This window comes from Otolemur garnettii, unplaced genomic scaffold (genome assembly GCF_000181295.1).
Source record: "Otolemur garnettii isolate 467f Iridium unplaced genomic scaffold, OtoGar3 scaffold00005, whole genome shotgun sequence".
NCBI classification, from domain to species: Eukaryota; Metazoa; Chordata; class Mammalia; order Primates; family Galagidae; genus Otolemur; species Otolemur garnettii.
Genome location: NW_003852400.1, coordinates 12,203,160 through 12,222,330, shown reverse-complemented (window position 1 = coordinate 12,222,330; position 19,171 = coordinate 12,203,160). Strand labels below are relative to the sequence as shown.

Sequence of the window (19,171 nt, the reverse complement as noted above, 5' to 3'; positions counted from 1 at the left end):
AGAAATGTGAGCTAAAGAGGCTAAGTGACTTGACCAAGGCTCAGTAGCCAACATTCCAAATTTCACCCTGTCATCATGTGTAACAAGACCTAATTCTTCCCTCCTCGGGCACCGGCAAATAGTTATTTACCTGCCAGGCAGATTCCTGTCTCCGGGTCATCCCACTCGTCTCTGTCAGGTCCACCGTAACATTGCACCTCTTTGATGCTATTGTTCTTCAACTAAAATTATCACTGTGTCACTGGCACCTTCTGAACACAGACTAAATTGCTTATTTTGGCACAGAAAACTTCCCAAGTTTGGCTGCCGCATTTATTTTTCAACTTTATCTTCTAACATATACATATATATTCTTCATTGTCTAAACTCAACTTTGTGTCGATTCCTCAAGTGTGAATTATATCTATTTTCTTTGGAAATTTTGCTGGTGCTGTTTCCTCTAGATAGAAAAATCTGCCTCCCTGCTTTCCCTAGCCTCTCTCTGTGGTGCCCACGGCCCCTCCTTCCCCACACTCCCACACATATTCGTCTCCCGCTGAAATATATCTTTCAAGGACTAAATATAAAAAAACCTTTATTCCTATACTGGAGCAGAAAATCACCTCTCCCATTTTGAACTCCGGTGGTTTTCAGTGTCTCCTATCATATTTGGGGGTACGTTTCACATAATATTTGTGGTAATCCCACTTTTTAATATAGTGGTTGAAACCATGTGTTTGGAAACAGATCTGCTGTCAGATTTTTACTTCACCAATTATTAGCTTTGTGATTTGAGTATTATATGTAAAATGCCTCAGTTTAATAATAGTAGGGTGGTTGTAAAGATTGAGTAAATCTTGCTATGCAGAAAGTCTCAGGATATCATTAGCACTATGAAAATAGCTATTGAATATTTTATCAATTTTGTAATAGTATATATAATGTATTATTGCCATGTAGTTTTTGTTGTAATTTATGGTATGTTGTTGGAAATTAACAGCTAGACCTTGTACCTCCCTATTCCAAATGCCTACATAATCCTATGTAAATAGTAACAGCTTATTGTGCATTTACTATATCACTTTACATCAGTGTTTAGAAAAATGATGTAAATTTAGTAACATCTCTAAAAATACATAAAAATAAAAATACCAATAATAAATTATATATTTCTATGAAGAGAAAATTAAATTTGTCAAACCCAAGCTGCTTATCCACTTGCTCACACCCCAGAGAAACCAGGAGTAATTTCTACTGGTAAAAATTGTCAGATCAAAACTAGTTCTACTGGAGTGATGGGATGCCGAGGAGAGAAAGAAGTGTACGTTCTGTGAAGTGATAATATGATTTTATCCTTTAGCGAAGTAAGATCCTTTGGAGGGGTGTAATACTTATTGATAAGCTTAATTGAGTAACAAGTGAAGAATTGGAAGGCCCTGTCAAAATGAAAGAGGATCAAGAATATGTAGTATAAAGATACAGGGAGTCTAACATTAAACTGTTTGTTGTTAGATTTTACTTTTTATCTTTTATAGCAAGAGTGTTTTCATATTTGAAGAGTATAGGTATCAGTAACATATCAACAAGAACTTATAATACTACCAAAAGAGTATCATCTTTCCCAAAAGTCACATTAACACTTTGTTTAATATTTGTATTTTGTAGGCTAGCATATACCATACATGGTGTCCATGTCTGTGTCAGATTTTGAATTATTTGCTCTGGGAGGCCAGTGATATGTGTCCTTGCTATGCACTGGATTTAGGTTTTCCACGGTCTCGTCCATTCAGTCACTCGCTTATCCCCTCATTCATTAATTCCTCCAGTGAACTTTATCTCAGTGCAAATATCTTTGCATTTGAAAGAAATATAGTAAGATTTATTCCTCACCTTTAAAAAATTTAATAGGAAAAAAAGAATGGATGCGTCATTAAATATCTAGTTTGAGGTAAAAACAAATGACAGGAAAAAGCATGAATAGATTGCTATGCAAATTCCTAAGAGAAACTATTTTTCTCTACTGGGGAAAAAAAATCAGTGAATTATTAATATACATTGTATGATGCTGTGGTCTTTAAATGATAAGTAATAGTTATACCTGCGCAGACAGGGAAAAGGGATTCTAAGTAGAAGAAAGACATACAAAAAAACATAGTGTGTGCCTTTGTCCATTTGTACTGCCATTAAAAATTACTTAGCATAACTCCTGGCTTAAAAACATCTAAACTAATGTTCTCAGTATGGTTCCTCCTTGTAGATCTCATGGACTTTATCTTCTATCTTACCATGTAGACGCATGTCCAGATTTGTCTCTCTGGAGTGCTGCTGACTCTGCTGTGTGTTGCCAGGGGCTAAGAAATCAGGATTTAGATCCACACTGTCCGGTAGAACTTCTGTGACGCTGGACGTGTTCTGTATTTGCCTCCATCCAGTAATGTAGCCACAAGGCACATGTGACTATTGATGCCTTGAAATGTGGCTGATGCAACTGAAGAATGGAAATTTTCCTCTTTAATTAATTTAAATTAAATAACCACAAGTGACCTGTGGCTATAGTATTGCTCACTACAGAGCTAGGGTTACTTTTTTAGGAAATGTAAGTTCCAGATGAATTGGGTGAAAGTGCATTAGGCTACAGTATTTCCTGTGAGATATTATTGCATCCTTTCCTAGCTGAGCCAATACTTTTACCCTGCATAGTCACTGACACTATATTATTATTAATTAGGATAGTCTTAAGGGAAAACTAATAAATTTATATCTGTAGACGTCTCCTATGAAGTGACTTTAGTCTTAAAGGAAAAGAAAGTCATCCTGGAGTTGGAGGTGAGGAAGGGTAAGGAGAAGAGGAAAAGGGTTCAGGAAAAAATGAGACGAGCATGGCCATACCCGCAAGACTGGATAATTTAGTGTAACCGGCATACAAGGTGTCTTTTAGGGGAGTAGGGGGAGATAAAGACCAATCTGAAAAGACATAATACTGTACTTTATTTCAATACTGTTGAAGTGTTTTACATAATTTTGTGTAACTTCTCACCCAAGATGTTCATTGCAAATATGTAGGGAGGTGGAGCTTTGGTTTCTCCCCTCCATTTTTACAAACATTATTTATATTTTCATCATCAAATTAAACAACTAAAGTTGTAATATTGTTCCCTAAATTTATTACTTGGACAAGATTGAGATTTAGGAAATTTGTTGCCATGATGTCACCAATGGTTTATAATTTACAAGTCTTTGGATTAGACATCAGCACAGTTAATATTTCCTCTAATGCCTTACCTCACCACAGTCTAATAACATTCAGGAAATCCAAAAGACAAAGGGGAAAGAGTGGTCTTGAAAGCTAAAAACAGTTGTTGAAAACTGATGCAATCATGTAATAAAATATGCCGCAATTACTTATATGATATGCTCATGGTATCTGCTAAAGCAATTATACTTCGTGTAGCTAGGGTTTTGTTCATGAATTACTAAAAATGAAAACTGTTTCAGCTTAAGTCACACCTATGAATTATGCAGTTAAATTGTATACATTGGTCTTAAGATTTTCAATCTTATTACTTGTACTTATAACCTCTTTAAGCCACTGGGTAATGATCAGATTTCAAAAGTCCTTCCAATGAGAGCCAGTGAGGTCTGTGATATATTACATACTACTTAGGATATTGGCGTGCAATTATCTTAACACGGTGTTCTTTCATGATGCTCAATATCTCCACACATCTAAAATGATCGTTTTAATTAGATAATAGAAAAAGCAATATTAGTGTCTTTTCATATAAATAACACTTATCAGACATATTAAGGGGGGTTGTTGTTTAAATGACAATTTTTGTAGATATCTTATTTAATGAATAAATTTAAGAGATTCCAAAAATTATATTGGATTGGATTGGCAGTTGTCGTTTTTTTTTTTTTTGAAAGACAAATCCCATATAAAAAACAGTACTTTTTTTTAATTTATATTTTTTTCAGAAAAGATCTTCAACTAGCCTTTAATTGTTCATTTGAGAACAATTCTCAGTCCTTATGGAAAATCAAAACATTTATATGTATTTTTTACATGGGTCCTGAGTTCCACTGATTGAAATATAGGCAGGGATTCTCACTGTGTCATGGTATAGTTTGATGAGCATAGGGCAGAATCAGTTTAATTTAACAACTATAAATAAAACAAAGTGAATAAATGTTTTGCAAGGGCATATGAAATAGGTTTTATATACATTGTTGTAAGTTTTCACATCACCCTTGAGATTTTTTTGTCCTCCTATTACAGACAGGAAATCTGATTTCCTGATTTTCAGAAGAGTGTAAGGACTTGCCTGGGGCAGAAGATGATAAAAGGCAGATCCAGATATAACACCCAGTTCTGCCCGATTTCAACATGCATGGCCCCTATTACTACATGTAATGGGTATGAATTTTACACTACAGGCATTTGTGTGTAAGAAATGTCATTTGGTTTCCCAATCTGGAAATCAAATTGCATTCATTTCAGGCCACCGTCTCACTAGACTGCCAAAGATATTCAATTTGTTTTGACCCTTTGAATATAACAGAAGTTTATAGAAGATTTATATGGTAGATTTCCAGAAATTTGGGTGAGATTTAGACTTAAAGCAAAGGTATTTTATATCAGTAAAGAGGTGATTAACTCATATTCATTTATGAGGTGGAACAGAAAGGAAGAAAATGAAATGGATGCCCCCTTAGAGGACATTACCTGACACCCTGACAAAGTATAGTTTTCCATCTTCTCTTAAACCATAAATGACATGTTTAACCTCTTCCTAGGAAGCCTCGTTCTTTACCTTGTAAATCAAATACCACATGAAACTGGAAGCACTTCTCAGCTATTTGTCTGTGTCTGATCACCTTGGACATATGATCCCAGGCACGAGGTGTCTCATACTCTGTGAGCACAGCTCCCCTGTCTTTCTCAGTATTGGAGAATATCTTTTGACCACAAATAATAATAATCATCTTTATAAAAAGTATATTCTATTGTCCTGCTACTTTTCCTGTTCCTCCCTCTAACAATAGCAAATAATCATATATACAAATTTTAATATGTTCAGTGATTTGTGTGAGTAAAGTTGATATCTTTTACTGTTTTTTATTATTTCCTAATTTTTGATCAAAATGCATATATGAAGTCTGACAATTAAACTTGAAGACTTGCCACCATGTGCTCATGTTTCCAGCACTGTACAAACACCTTGGTAGGGTTTCATGGCCTTGAGACATCCGTGTCTCTCAGCTGTGTTCATGTCCACATGCGGCAGTGATGAGAGGTATCTTGACCAGGGGCATTCATTATTGTTGTTATGTGGTTTGTGTGCTGTGGTGAAAATGTCAGGGCATGAATTAGAGCAAGGAACAAACATTCTAAGTTTCTGATTAAACTTGGTGAGAGTAGAAATGAAATTAGGAACGTGTGAATTCAAGTTTATGCAGATAATTTCATGAAGAAAATGGCAGTGTACAGATGAATGAAACTTTTTTGGAGGAGAAGGAAAGTTTCACTAATGAAGAGAGGCCAGTAGTGACCAGAAATGACAAAATTCTCAGGCTAAATCTGTGTGGCTATCCTTATCTGCACTGATGTTTTAGGACCAGGGGCTCAGAGATACGTAATGGTGACCAAAGAACTAGGGCTAAAAATCTGCCCACCTGAATGCCGGTAGCTGGCTTACTTCCCTTCCCACTACAACTAAGTGCAATTCTGTGAAGCTCATAAGTTATTGCAAAGAGTACATTTTGGAACTGAGCAGAAGCACCCTCATTGTCAGGGGACAGCTTATTACCAAGTCTTTAATCAGCACAAGGAAAGAATGGAATCAGGAATTTTCACTCACAGCAACAGACATAGAGAATACTTTGGGTTTGCTTTCTTTTTACTTCCCTCTCTCATTTAAATGAGTTTTAAGAGTTATAACTTGAAACTGTGCCATTAACTCCATCAGAAATATTAAATGTTAACTAAAATGATCCTTACTGACCGTAAAAGGAACACCATTTACTATCTCCAGATGATAAAAAATACCTTTATATGAAAAGTAGAGAAAGTGCCAAGAAAGCCATTTTACTTCAATCTGTGGACACCTTAGTGTGCTTCTGGAAAATGCAGACATATTCGGACCTAATTATTTCCCGGGACACCTGGTTTTGAAGAGTGCTCAGAAATGTCCCCTAACATTCTGGGTGATCTCATATAGGTAGCTAGAAACATTCTGGCAACAGGATCTCAGGCATGATTTAGTTTCCTCATCAAGACTTTTTTGTTGTACTTTCCTGTACACATTCAACCTTGAGACATGTGTAGTTTTTATATGTAGTCCAAAGTTTATTCTTGTTTCTGAATATGTAGAGCCCAACAGAGCACACGTTCCTGTGAAAATGGTGTGCTTGTTATAAGGACGCCACCTCCAGGCACACTACCCCATCATACAGGGGTGGGTGAGATCGCTTCATAATACATGAGAACTGTGTGAGCGCGTACGTTGTACAGAGGACGGGGTAGAGCAAGTGACGGCCAGAGCTATTCAGAAAGTCCTCGTGGAAAAGTACATTAAGAAAAGCCAATATATTGTTATTTATTCTAGACATCTCATGGAGTAAACCGCTATTTTTTCTTGTCTACAAAGGAAGGATGAATCATTTAAATTAAAATTTTTTCTTTAACAGCCTTTTGGATAGGTCTTAGCAAACCTGTGTAGTAAAATGATAACTCGCTTCCCATGACATGTTCTGCTCTTTAGAGTTCGTTTACACGTTATTGCTTGCAACATGCTAAGTGCTCCTAAAATTCCCTAAGCTGAGTAGATTTTTTAGCTATTTTCAACCCACTGAATTTATCTTGCCATCTGCAAAAAACAACCTTTGCTGTTGGACATGAGTACTCAACCTCTCTTTAACTAACATATTGAAAATACTTCTTACATTAAATAAATAAAACCCTTTTTCTTTGTTTCAACCTACAGGATAACACATTTAAACTGGAGGACTCACATTTTGAAAATGGCCGTGGGAAGAGTCCATATGACCCTAAACTGCTGACGGCATCTCTTTTAATAGGTGCGTAGTCCACAGTCAATTCCGTAGTGAAATTTTATAGATCATCACCAGGTTGCATGTTGTTTTTTTATCTTCTGAGATTTTCCATATAAATCACAAACCATTTTACAAGTATATCAGTTGTGAGATATTCAAATACTTCAAAATGGAAGAAGAAACATTAAATGCCATTTTGGATATTGCCCTACCTACTCTGATTCTTTTTACTTAAAATGGTTGAATAGTACCTTAAAATACCCTGCTCAGGCATGACACATCCCCTCTTGAGCTTAGATTTTTCTTTTGTAAGAAAATATTTTTATTTCCATTTTATGAAAAAGGTATTTACAGGCTCGGCGCCTGTGGCTCAACCGGCTAAGGCGCCAGCCACGTACACCTAAGGTGGTGGGTTCAAATCCCCAGCCCGGACCCGCCAAACAACAATGACGGCTGCAATCAAAAAATAGCTGGGCGTTGTGGTGGGCGCCTGTGGTCCCAACTACTTGGGAGGCGGAGGCAGGAGACTCGCTTGAGCCCAGGAGTTGGAGGTTCTGTGAGCTGTAATGCCATGGCACTCTACCCAGGGGGACAGCTTGAGGCTCTGTCTCAAAAAAAAAAAAAGAAAAAGAAAAAGGTATTTACAAATGGAATTTTTGACAGGTTATAATGAAAGAATGAGAATCAGTATATACTGTTGATGACAGTCAATGATTTGTCAGTCTCTCCACACTTAGACAATTTCATGAGCACAGTCCATCTAAATGGTGGTATGAGTGACTGAGATGGCTTTGGGTTACCTTTGCCTTACCTTTATTCACTCATCCTGCTATCTTGTTAGATATGCTGGCTGAGGGAAGACCATCTGTATCCACCTGTTATGACTTTAGGCCTTTTTATTTTTTCCCCCCAATCCAACAAAATATTTTATGTGACTTCTTCTAACCTTTTCTCTAATCATATTCTTTTCAACATTGCAGATGGGCCGTGAATGCTTATCCATAGTTCAAAGATAGACATAGAAGCTAGGAAGTGGGAGAAAAGTTTAGTCAATATTGAAAAATAAATAATTTTTTCCAAATCCTTTTAGCCACCTCTGAACTGCAGTTAAACAAACACACACACAGAAAGTGATCAATCATGAAATAATTTTTCTAGTTTTTCTTCCTTTTTCTTTTACTCTTTCCTCCTTTCCATGTTTTTTTTTTTCTTTTTAACTTTTGAGCATCCAGGAATCTAAAACACACAAAACAATCAAGATTCTCCTCCTGAATATATTCTTCTTCAAAATTGTATAAAAACGATGTGCTTTTGGTTTCTCTTTCCATGAAGGAAGCAGTTAATATAATTCTATAGGTAGAATTTCTAACATAATTTTGCATAATACATTGAGAGTTTTAAAAAGCAAAATTAGAAAGAAAAATTACACTTAGGTTATGTGCTGATCTGACAAAAGTTTATAAAGTTTTCTTTTTATGAGTAATTTTTTCCTACTCACAAAAAAAAATAAACTACAGCTGTATTAAGTTGAGCATTAACCAGGAAGACACATTTATCTCGGGATCCTCTTGTGTTTACTTTATCAGTGTATTTCACTGATCTCTGTTCTATTAAGAATAAAACCATTGTAGCCTACATTATCTCCTCAATTGCTTTTCAATTGGAGACAATTTTAGTCCATTTGATCCATTTAGGCAGCATTTTAACAAAAGTTTCAGACTTGAAGGAATGCAGCAGATTTAGGACACTTACAATTTTCCTATTCCTATAATGGCCTAGTGATCACATGTGGATGACTTTGTCAAGAGTGCACGCTGCAGTTTGAAAGGTGCCTTAAACAAAGGGGAGGACTTGTCCCATGTTCGAACTTGTGGCCTATACTTATTTAAATTGCACACTGAAAAAGGGGTAGATACTCTTCAAACAGCACTATGTAAAAGTGTGCCTAAAGCGGCTTTAATTTGTGGTATGTTTCTCAGCAGGGATTTGCTTGATTATTTATTTTAATATTCTGCCAAGAAAGGATGATGACAAGTTGGCATTACGTAGTGCACATGGTATGCAGCCACACAAAGTCCACAGAGGACATGAAACGCCACGGTTTGGTTTTATAGTAGAATTTCTTTGAAAAAGCTATATCGGTTTATGAAAAGGAAAAGATCATAAGGGACGTTTTGTGAGTCAGTGAGAGGATGTGTGACTAGGGAAGAATAGTAGGCATTTCAGAAAACAAAGGTTAAGTGGAAGACCAGACCTTAACCTGTCCAATACGACCAAATAATTGTAACGTTCAGAAGGATAGAGGGCTTATTGACAAGTCCAAATAATAAGCTGATTTCTGAATAAGTTAAATAGCAAGGTACAGAAAAAGGAACAGAACATATTGTACCTGGCAAAATTCCTCAAAATGCCCTCCACACTATTTCAGTTCAACAGCTGTAACTCCTTGTAGTGGGTGGTTTCCTTTGTAACCATGCTGTAAATTCTTCCTCTCAGAGTACACTGAATTCCCCTTGTTGAGTTTTCTTGGCATTTTATCGTATACCACCATAAAAAGAATGCTCACTAGTTTCATGGAGCCTTCTAACAAAAATTTTTCTGCAGCACTTCCCAGACTCTTCTACCAACAAGGATAACAGCTGTCTCTGAAATACACAGGTTTTTCTTTGTATATCAGTAATGGCCAAAGGGAAATCCTATTTTCCTCCAAAGATTTTGGATCTATTCTTCTAATTTTAGTACATAAGGTAGAAATTTTAAGGTGGTTCCAGGCTGCTTTCTTCCTCAATACTGAGGAACAAAATTTCACCTTTGGCTAAAACTATCTCTAAACTGGCTAGATGCACCATGCCATCAAATATTTTTTATACCACCAATACCAATATGAAATGATTTCAACCTATTAAATTTTAAAGCCAGATGACACTTAAAAAAATTGGTTCATAAAAGGTGTCAAGGTTTTGTGTGACCTTTTTCCAAAATGCCTTTTTTTTTTTTTTGGCAGTTTTTGGCCAGGGCTGGGTTTGAACCTGCCACCTCCGGTATATGGGGCCAGTGCCCTGCTCCTTTGAGCCATAGGCACCACCCTAAATGACATTGTTTTTTAAGCTGATGACCATAGAAAATATGAATTCTCTCCTGAGCAATAAAAAACTACATCCTTTAACTTCTTATGGTTTTCAAATCGCATAGTTATCACTGTGTCAATATAAAATGGCTCCAAAATTAATTTTTAAATATTTCTTATTTTATCTACCTGCAAATGTTCTGATTATTTTGTTTCAAATTTCTTTATTAAAGATAACAGTTTCTCCCCTAATCAGAATAAATGAGAGGTGTGATCATAGCACAAGAATAAAACCGAGTATTTTTTGCACTAATTAAGTACCATTTCATGTTTTTGTGACATGAAAGGAAAAGTCAGTTTTGTTTTCTCAGTGTAATCTTTTCCAGGCAATGTAGCACTAGTAATTTAAAAATATTTCAATGCAAAGAGATATCACTGAATTCAATTTCAAAGGTCTGCAACTTTTGGTAAGGCTTATATTTTCAAGCTAGAATTCTGCCTTGCTTCAGGGAAGAACATAATTTGATATTAGAAAATGTTCTTATAAGAATTATAAAATGAATTAATTACATATAATTGAGAAAAGTATTTGAAGTTCCTTGAGCCTCAATGTCCTTGAATATGAAATGGTATGGCCACGCTAATTACACTAGTTTCTTGTGAGAATTAAATAAAGCAATGTAATAACCTACTATTTTGAGTACATGCCTGTTTCTGGAATACATGTGGAAAAGAAACAAATAAAAACTGGTTTGTGGTTTGCCATCAGGAAGGCTGGGAGGAAGCTTTGATTCCTAGTAAATTTTATATTTTTTTATTTTATATCATGTACACATATTAACGGTTAAAAAAATTAGTTTTAAAAGAGATAAAAATAACAATGTCAATTTATTATATTCACCGCAATAGAGAAAGTAATCAATTAGTATAATGATATAAAATTATTTTCATATCGTTCGACTCACGGGGAATGGATTTCATCCTCGCTGAGTGTGTGTGTGTGAGAGAGAGAAAGACAGAAAGACATAAATTTCTTTTTTTTCTTCCTTCTGTTTCTAATTTCTCTGCTTCCATTCTGCGGGTGGAATTTACTTAAGGTGTTAACAACATAATGGCTTGGTCTTTAGGTTTGTTTGATTTTTTTTGCTCACATCCATGTCACACTTTTCACCTGTGTGAGTAACACTGCAATTTTATCAGGAAATGTTTTTTCACCTTCTGGTTCTCCTCATCACACCCTTCTTAGGAATTGTAATCCAATCCACGAACTGATCTAAGCCATATTTTTACTTCATTTTGAGCTGTGAACAGAAAGTCTAAAGTACTTATGAACTTTTGTTTTTAATATCTGCTTCTCAGGTAACTCAGCCATGGTAGAAACACAATTCACAAACTGTTTTTGTTCATCTCAGTAGAGAACGCTTTCCTCTGAGACAGTTCAGAAAGAATGGTAGTCTAATCAAACAGCAGCCTTTGTGCTTGACAGTTTCTAGATGGTTAGTTACATCTGTCAGCACTCATTTATCTTAGTCCAGTGTATTATTTTTGAGACATCAAACTACCCTTGTGGTATTTTTTTCTTTTCTTTTTTTTTTTTTTTTTTTTTTGTAGAGAGACTTAAGGATTTGTTGGAAAGAATACCCATAGCCACTTGTTTCATATGTATAACAATTCCTTGAGTGTATTATCTTACCACCACCTTAATAAAATTGGAAAAATGTCACATTTTCTTTCATTAGTCACTTAGTATATGTGGAAATCCCAAAAGTATGTGTCTCAATGCCATTTGAATCACTGCAGGATAACATGTACCTAATGCACTACGTCAAGAAGACACATATTGAGGATCAGAAAATTATAAAATTAGCACTATGCTCAGGAATCAGCATAGAATTTGATTACTGTATAAATTATCTAGAAACTACAAAAGAAGTTTCACAGGGGAGTTTTTTATTAAATAGCTCTGTTCTCTCAAAATAAGCCAACTGAGGTATGAAAAATTGTCATCTATCTTTAGATCATTTCAGATAGTCAAAGAATATAGCAATTCCTTAAAATGATAAAAATGTATTAAGTAACATACACTCTGGCTTCAGATGATATGTCTGCTTAATGAGAAATAAGCTATAATAGGCTTATTTCATATTCCACTGCCTATATTTTTGGGGAAAAACAACAAAGATGTCATAACTTATCTACACCATTCATGTTTGATAAGACTCCCCATAGAAATCTCTGCAGGAAATCTGATCTCTGGCATGGTGCAATGAAATAGTTACTGACATTGAATGTGGACAATACAAGAATGTACCCTTCATGGCACTGGCACGTAGTACCTTCCAGCTCAAGAAAATCATTCTGGGCTCGACACCTGTGGCTCAAGTAGCTAAGATGCCAGCCACATACACGTAAGGTGGCTGGTTCGAATGGACCCCGGACCCACCAAATAACAATGATGGCTGCAACCAAAAAATAGCCGGGGGTTGTGGTGAGTGCCTGTGGTCCCAGCTACTTGGGAGGCGGAGGCAGGAGACTCGCTTGAGCCCAGGAGTTGGAGGTTGCTGTGAGCAGTGATGCCATTGCACTCTACCCAGGAGGATAGTTTGAGGCTCTGTCTCAAAAAAAAAAAAAAAAAAGAAAGAAAAAGAAAAGAAAATCATTCTGACTCTTGCCAAAAATAATAGTCAGGTAGGAGGTCATTTCCTCTAGCTGGAGGCAACTGTGACTGTATACTTTTTTTTTATAAGTCAGTTATTCAATTCAATTCTTCTAGTAATAAATTGAGTCACCAGCTCTTCTACTGAGTAGTTCTACTTTCTCTGAATGACCTTTCAATCTACTGTGAAATGAGGAAGAAAATCATTCTTCGGCCTTACTTTTATTTGTATTGATTTTTATCGTTCTAGTATGAGAATGGATTTAAGAAAGTAAAAGAACAACCAAACAAATGAACAAGAGAAACAAACATCTTTTATATCCAAGGAAAAGTTTTTATTTATCGTTGGTTTTGTTATTTATACTCCCTCTGAATTGGATTTTATATATATATAACAATATAAATATGAATTTTTACCTAGATCAAGCTAACAATAAAAAGAATGACCAACTAATGACCTTCTTTACTAACATTTCTGATCGAACTTTTTGTTGGCGTGGTCTGAAGACAGCTTTGATACTAAATTATTCAGTTTTCACATCTTTCCTTTCTATTTTTATTTTTCTTGATTTTCTTCACCTCATATATGAATTAGAGGCAATGAAGTTCAGCTAATAGTTCTCAGCCTGTGGGTCACAACCCCTTTGTAACAGTGAAGATACATCCTGCGTATCAGATATTTACATTACAATTCATAACAGTAGCAAAATTACAATTATGAAGTAGTAATGAAAATAATTTTATGGTTGGGGGTCACCACAACATGAAGAACTGTATTAAAGGGTCGAGGCATTAGGCGGCATTAGGAAGGTTGAGAACCACTGGTTTAATGCTATTGATTTTGTCAGGTCACAGGGACCTGAGGGATCTTCTCACAGGTGATCCAACATGAAAGTGTTTGAACTTGGCATGACCACTTTAGGTTGCTTTCACAACATATTTTTAAGTAACATACTCTTATTCACACAGAACAAGAAAAAACAATTATTAATCCTGACATTGAAAAATACATCACAATTATTTATTAATCATTTGTAAAAGATAAATTATTAGCCTTAAAAAAGTTACGGGGCGTGGATATGGGCTACTATTAATGAAACAATAGGTATTTAAATATTTCAGAGTGTCTTGGAAATATACGGATAGTTTATTCATAGCAGTGTTGCATTTTTAGAGAAGGGTTATTTCCTTTCTTTGTGGTTAGGCAAAATATTATTAGTGAGAGAAGTCAGATTTGCATTTGATATTTAGCTAAGCGAAAAGAAGACGAGCTGCTTGTGAATCCCCACGGACTGTACCGCGCCAATTTAGGATAACGATGCGTTTAGCTAGTGATTCATTCTAGTCATTTCCAATCCATTTTTTTATTTATCTTGAGTTACAATAATTCAAAATAAATGATCAGTTTTTAAATTCAGTGTCCAAGATATCTATCTATGTATACAGTAATAATTTGGTACTCAATGATTTTCTCCGTGTAATTATTCCTCACCACACTGGAGGGTATGCAAAGTCCAGTTTTCAGACAAGTTAGTGAGACACAGGTTCTACCAAAGAAAAGCTTTGGGTTGCACTGCTGTGAGTGTCTGTTTTACATTGCAAAGCCCTTATTTGCAAGGGAGAATTGAGAATATGAACACATGATAGTGCTATACAAATATTTACGTCCTAATTTATCTCTCCTGTCTTTATTTTCTGAATATTTTTCAAATCAATGCATAAAAAACATTAAAATACCCAAATAATCAATGTGATAATATTAGGATTTACTCTAAGTATCATGGTTTATTTGAAGACAATTATTATCCCTTTTCTTCCTCTGTTTTCAAACAATTCACTTTAAGAAGGCAGGCAAATGACCTATTTTCTGGAAGAAATGATATGAGACCCTTTCTGTTTTAAAAAAGCAGAAATTCAGTTTCTTGAAGGGCATGATGGCTTAGTGTAAAGGCTTGGGATTAAACAGGCCTGGGTTTGGACTCTCACCTTGACATTGCAACCTTGTGTTGGTTGAACTGTAAAACAGGAATATCATTATTTACGTCATGAGGTTGTTGACAGAACTCAATGAGATAATTTGAGAGAGTCAAGCTAGTGTCAGACGCCTGACAGGCACAGAGAGGAATTCCGTAAATAGTCACTTCTTTTTTTTCTGCCTTCTGTCTTTTTCCTTCTATTCTCTGCCATCTGGTTACGATTCCTCCATTATTAAACTCTGACCTAGAGATAATTCTATTCTAATAGTAATGAGTCCAAAAGCAATGCACTCTTGAATTGCACTCAGTGGGGCCTGGATTTACCAAAATTTCTTTCTCTTCAAACACATTTCTGTCATATCTGAGGCCATGTGGTGGATTTATTTTTGGGACTGCATGATAGCTTATCCCAAACAATAACACTTCTCCCAATAGATATTTTTAAAAGTATAAAGCCATAAAAGTGGCAGCGAAAATATCAGTCCATTCTAAATTCTAGCAAAATCTCATGAAGTCAGATACTACTACAAAAGACACATATGGAAGATGTGATTGCTACTAAAATAAAAGCTATAAGCAAAATTTTACAATGATACTTTACCCTAGAAAATAAGAATATTAGAAACATAGTAGCTTTATACCTATAAAAGCAAGTGTATAGCAAATGTAGTTTGCATTCTGTAATTTTGTCATTGATTTCATGTTTTAGCAAAATTCATTAAATCAGACTTCTGTTGAATTTTTTCTAAGTTGGTGCTAAATGAGTAAACAGCTAGGTAAACAGTGAATGATTACAAAATACTTCCCTCAATAAAAACATATGAAATACAAGTAGTTTTGCTTAATGATGCAGAGAGAAATCCTGCTGTCCTTTTAGCATGATCGTAACTTCAGACTTGTGTTTTGCTTGTATCATTTTTCTTGCGTTCATTGAATTAAAGCATGTATATGTGGCTAATTTTATCACAATGCAGATGGAGAATTATACTCTGGAACTGCAGCTGATTTTATGGGGCGAGACTTTGCCATCTTTCGAACTCTTGGGCACCATCACCCAATCAGGACGGAGCAGCACGACTCCAGGTGGCTCAATGGTAGGTGGCATGTTCAGGAAAGCTTGTGGCCGGTGTAACTGTATTAAGTCACTGGAGAGCTTCTATAGTGTGTGCAGTATTACCTGAAATTTAGTGTGCTGTTAAGCTAATAATGGTGACTTCATGACTGTGGGCGTGAGAAAGTTGGGCAAAAAGAGAAGAGAGAGATTAAAAATTCAGGAAAACATATATTTTGTGCCAAAACTGAAGTTTCTCAGTAGTGAGCTATGGAAAGAAAGAGATCTGGGGAGGAGTTACGGAAGGGAGGGAATGGAAAGAGATAAGATGACCTCCCTACACTGTACAAGGGAACCCCAGTAAATCCCATAGTGTGGTACTCTTCATCCTTCTCTTGAGAGATGGGTGGATGGCCTTGAGATCCTCATCAGATAAACTACTGGATATCAGAAAAAATTACAGTGCTAATGACGTTGTGTTAATAGTATTTCCACAATTTCAAAGGGATATTTTATAGCATTGTTTCAACTGAGTAAACTTCAATATTCCTAAAAATACCTGCTTCTTGTAATAAGTGAGGAAATTAAGGCCATTATCTTATCTAACCCTATAGCAGACCATTTAGAACAATAATCCGGTTTTTTCAACTTCTATCACTGGCTTGAATAATTGATCAAGTGGACACTTTTTATTATTATTACTACTCTCTATTTTCTTTATAGGATACAAATAATTTTAGCATGGCATAACATGTATAAAAATTATATGCTTAAAGTAAATATTATATCTTCATATTTTAACTAAATCTTTATAAATCTTTGTAACTAGATTTTTATAATGGCCCCGACCGTTTGTATATTATAATGGTTTTCTTATTATAACTTAATTAGCTATATTTATATCTGCCTTTAATTTTATACAACAAAGTTACTCAATCCCTGATCTCCTCTCCACGCACTTCTTTCTGGTTTCATATGACTCATGAATAAGAATGAAGCTTTACGGTTTACTGTTCACCTATGTTCTCAGTCAGATGATGGATTACCTTCCTCTTTGAACTTCTGCCACGGTTGTTTTTTCTGCCTTACTTCTGAGAAGCCAGAATTCTTCCACTATTTCTGTACTTCATTTGTTTGTTGGAGAAAAATCACAAGGCTGTCTCTAAAGTTTTAAGAGACCCTGAGCTGTGTGATAATGTCTCTTCAGATCGATCCTGTGCTTCAAAGTACATTCAAAACAAAAAGTACCTCCAGTTTCCTCCGTCAGCATCTCTTCCTCTCTGTGGCAAGATTTCTGATGGTCCTATTATTTTTCATGAAGTAGTGACAAAAGCTTGCCTCCTCCTTCCTCCTTGGATGCCTCTTTGCTCTTAATTACATGGATGTTCTTTCCTAAATGTGTCCAGTCTAAGCTTTGTCTGCTGCCTTTATTTTTCAGCACTGATTTCCTTCCCTGACCTGAAATCTTGCTCATGCAAAACCCTCCTCTTAATCATGGTATCCACCACGTCCCTGTCTGTGCACCTAAGTTCGTAACCTGGTTAGCGTTGTTCCTTCAACACGTCTCACTACCGTCAGCTACTTCTCACTTGACTTTGATCAAATCGTCTTTTTCCATGAAACTTTTCCTCCACGCGTCATTAGTGACCTCTGATAGCTTTTTAACCTTCTCCCCCGAGACAAGCTCTTCTGCAATATTCGTCACTAACCAGCTAATCTCCCTTTAAATTAGTCACTGCTCTTATCTTTCCTCATTTCTTGCTCTACTGAGTTTTGTTTAAAATTGTCACAATCTCTCCATTGCTATTTTAAATGAAGATGATGCCTGTGATCATTAATGATTGATTGCAGACACCGTGCTAATCAAAAGGATTGGAATTATATCCAAATGTCCCCCTGCCACTGGGGGTAGAGCAAGTGGTACCTGCCTGAACATCTGAGAAAGTAGGGCTCTCACGAAGGAAAAGAAAAGACGTCGAGATGAAAAGAAGGATGAGTGTAAAATTCCAAAAGCCCAGAGGACAACTTTGGAATCTCCAGTGTGAATGAGTAAATGTAGCATGTGTGTGGAGGCAAAATTAGTAGAGGAAACCCTCTTTTAACATTGCTGTCTGTCCTATTCTCCAATGAAACAGTGTGATCAGGAAAGATTTGTTTGTTTGTTGGTTTTTAATTCAGCAAGAAGGAGACTTTGACCTACCGGGATCCCTAAAGGGCATACAGGCTTTTACTGTCCATGAGAAACAAAAATCTCATTAGAAGATAAAATAACGTAAAGGAGAGCCTCGTATCCATTTCAGTTTTATGGCCGCAGAGAAAAAAAAAAAAAGTCATCAAGTTAAAGCTGCTTTTATGCTGCACACTCGCATGCTGACAGCTGAGGCTGAAGAATTTACACTGTGGGAAAACACGGTCATTGTCCACGGCTCTGTACTTCATCTCTGAAAATGTGTAGTTCACTTGAGAATTCAGTTATCAGGCTCTCAGCACTAAACGTGAGAACTGATTTTTCCAAATTAACACAAAGGTTACATCTGACAGGGTGCAGAAACCAGAGCGGCTGCAAGATGGAGCATGCAGACAGGTTTGAGACAGAACCACGGGCCTGTGAATCACAGGGCTCATGAAATTAAATACCGTTCCTGAATAAAACTGGAGACATAATGTTTACACACACACGCATAAAATAAATGAGTTGTGAGGCATCGGCGGAGACCATACAATCATCTGTGTTCCACAAATAAAACATAGTCTTGCAAGGTATTTTTTTTCAGGGGTATTCAGGTTATTAAAATTAATTTTGGTATAGGAATTAGTTTGTTTTTCACAAAACAATTCAACTCTTTTGGAAGAATCAGTTTGCATATTTGAGACCTTTAGTCTTTGTCTCTACTATAAAAAGTTGTAAAAATCAGATCTTGAAATATCTAGACTTTTTTTTTTTTAGAGACAGAGTCTCACTTTGCAGCCCTTGGTAGAGTGCTATGGCATCACAGCTCACAGCAACTTCCAGCTCATGAGCTTAGGCGATTTTCTTACCTTAGCCTCCCAACTAGCTAGGACTACAGGCACCTGCCACAATGCCTGGCTAGGGATTATTTTCAAAAATGGAGTTTCACTACTTATTATTATTAAATTTTACAGTTATATAATAGTGCCAACAAAGGTTTAAATTCAGTTTAACAGGAAATATTGGGAATGAATAGCACTTTTAGATGAAGAAACTTCAGAGAAATGAAATCTATTGTTTTTTTTTTTTGCACATTAATACGTAACAGCTTCCTGAAATATCCTCATCATTGGTAATAAACTGTAATTTAAGGTTTCCAAGTAAAGGTTAGGGCAACGTTGATTTCAGGAAATGAGCTGGTATGGATTTGACATGC

General features: G+C 35.9%; 1 protein-coding gene across 1 annotated transcript in view; it reads left to right on the top strand.

Annotated features, from left to right (window-relative positions):
• The window catches only part of SEMA3A (semaphorin 3A), a 213,821-nt gene that overhangs the window by 116,229 nt on the left and 78,421 nt on the right, over window positions 1-19,171 (top strand). The window contains exons 5-6 of the mRNA XM_003782631.2: window positions 6,966-7,059; window positions 15,709-15,828. Coding sequence (XP_003782679.1) covers window positions 6,966-7,059; window positions 15,709-15,828 — 214 coding nt within the window. The remainder of the gene's footprint in view (window positions 1-6,965; window positions 7,060-15,708; window positions 15,829-19,171) is intronic.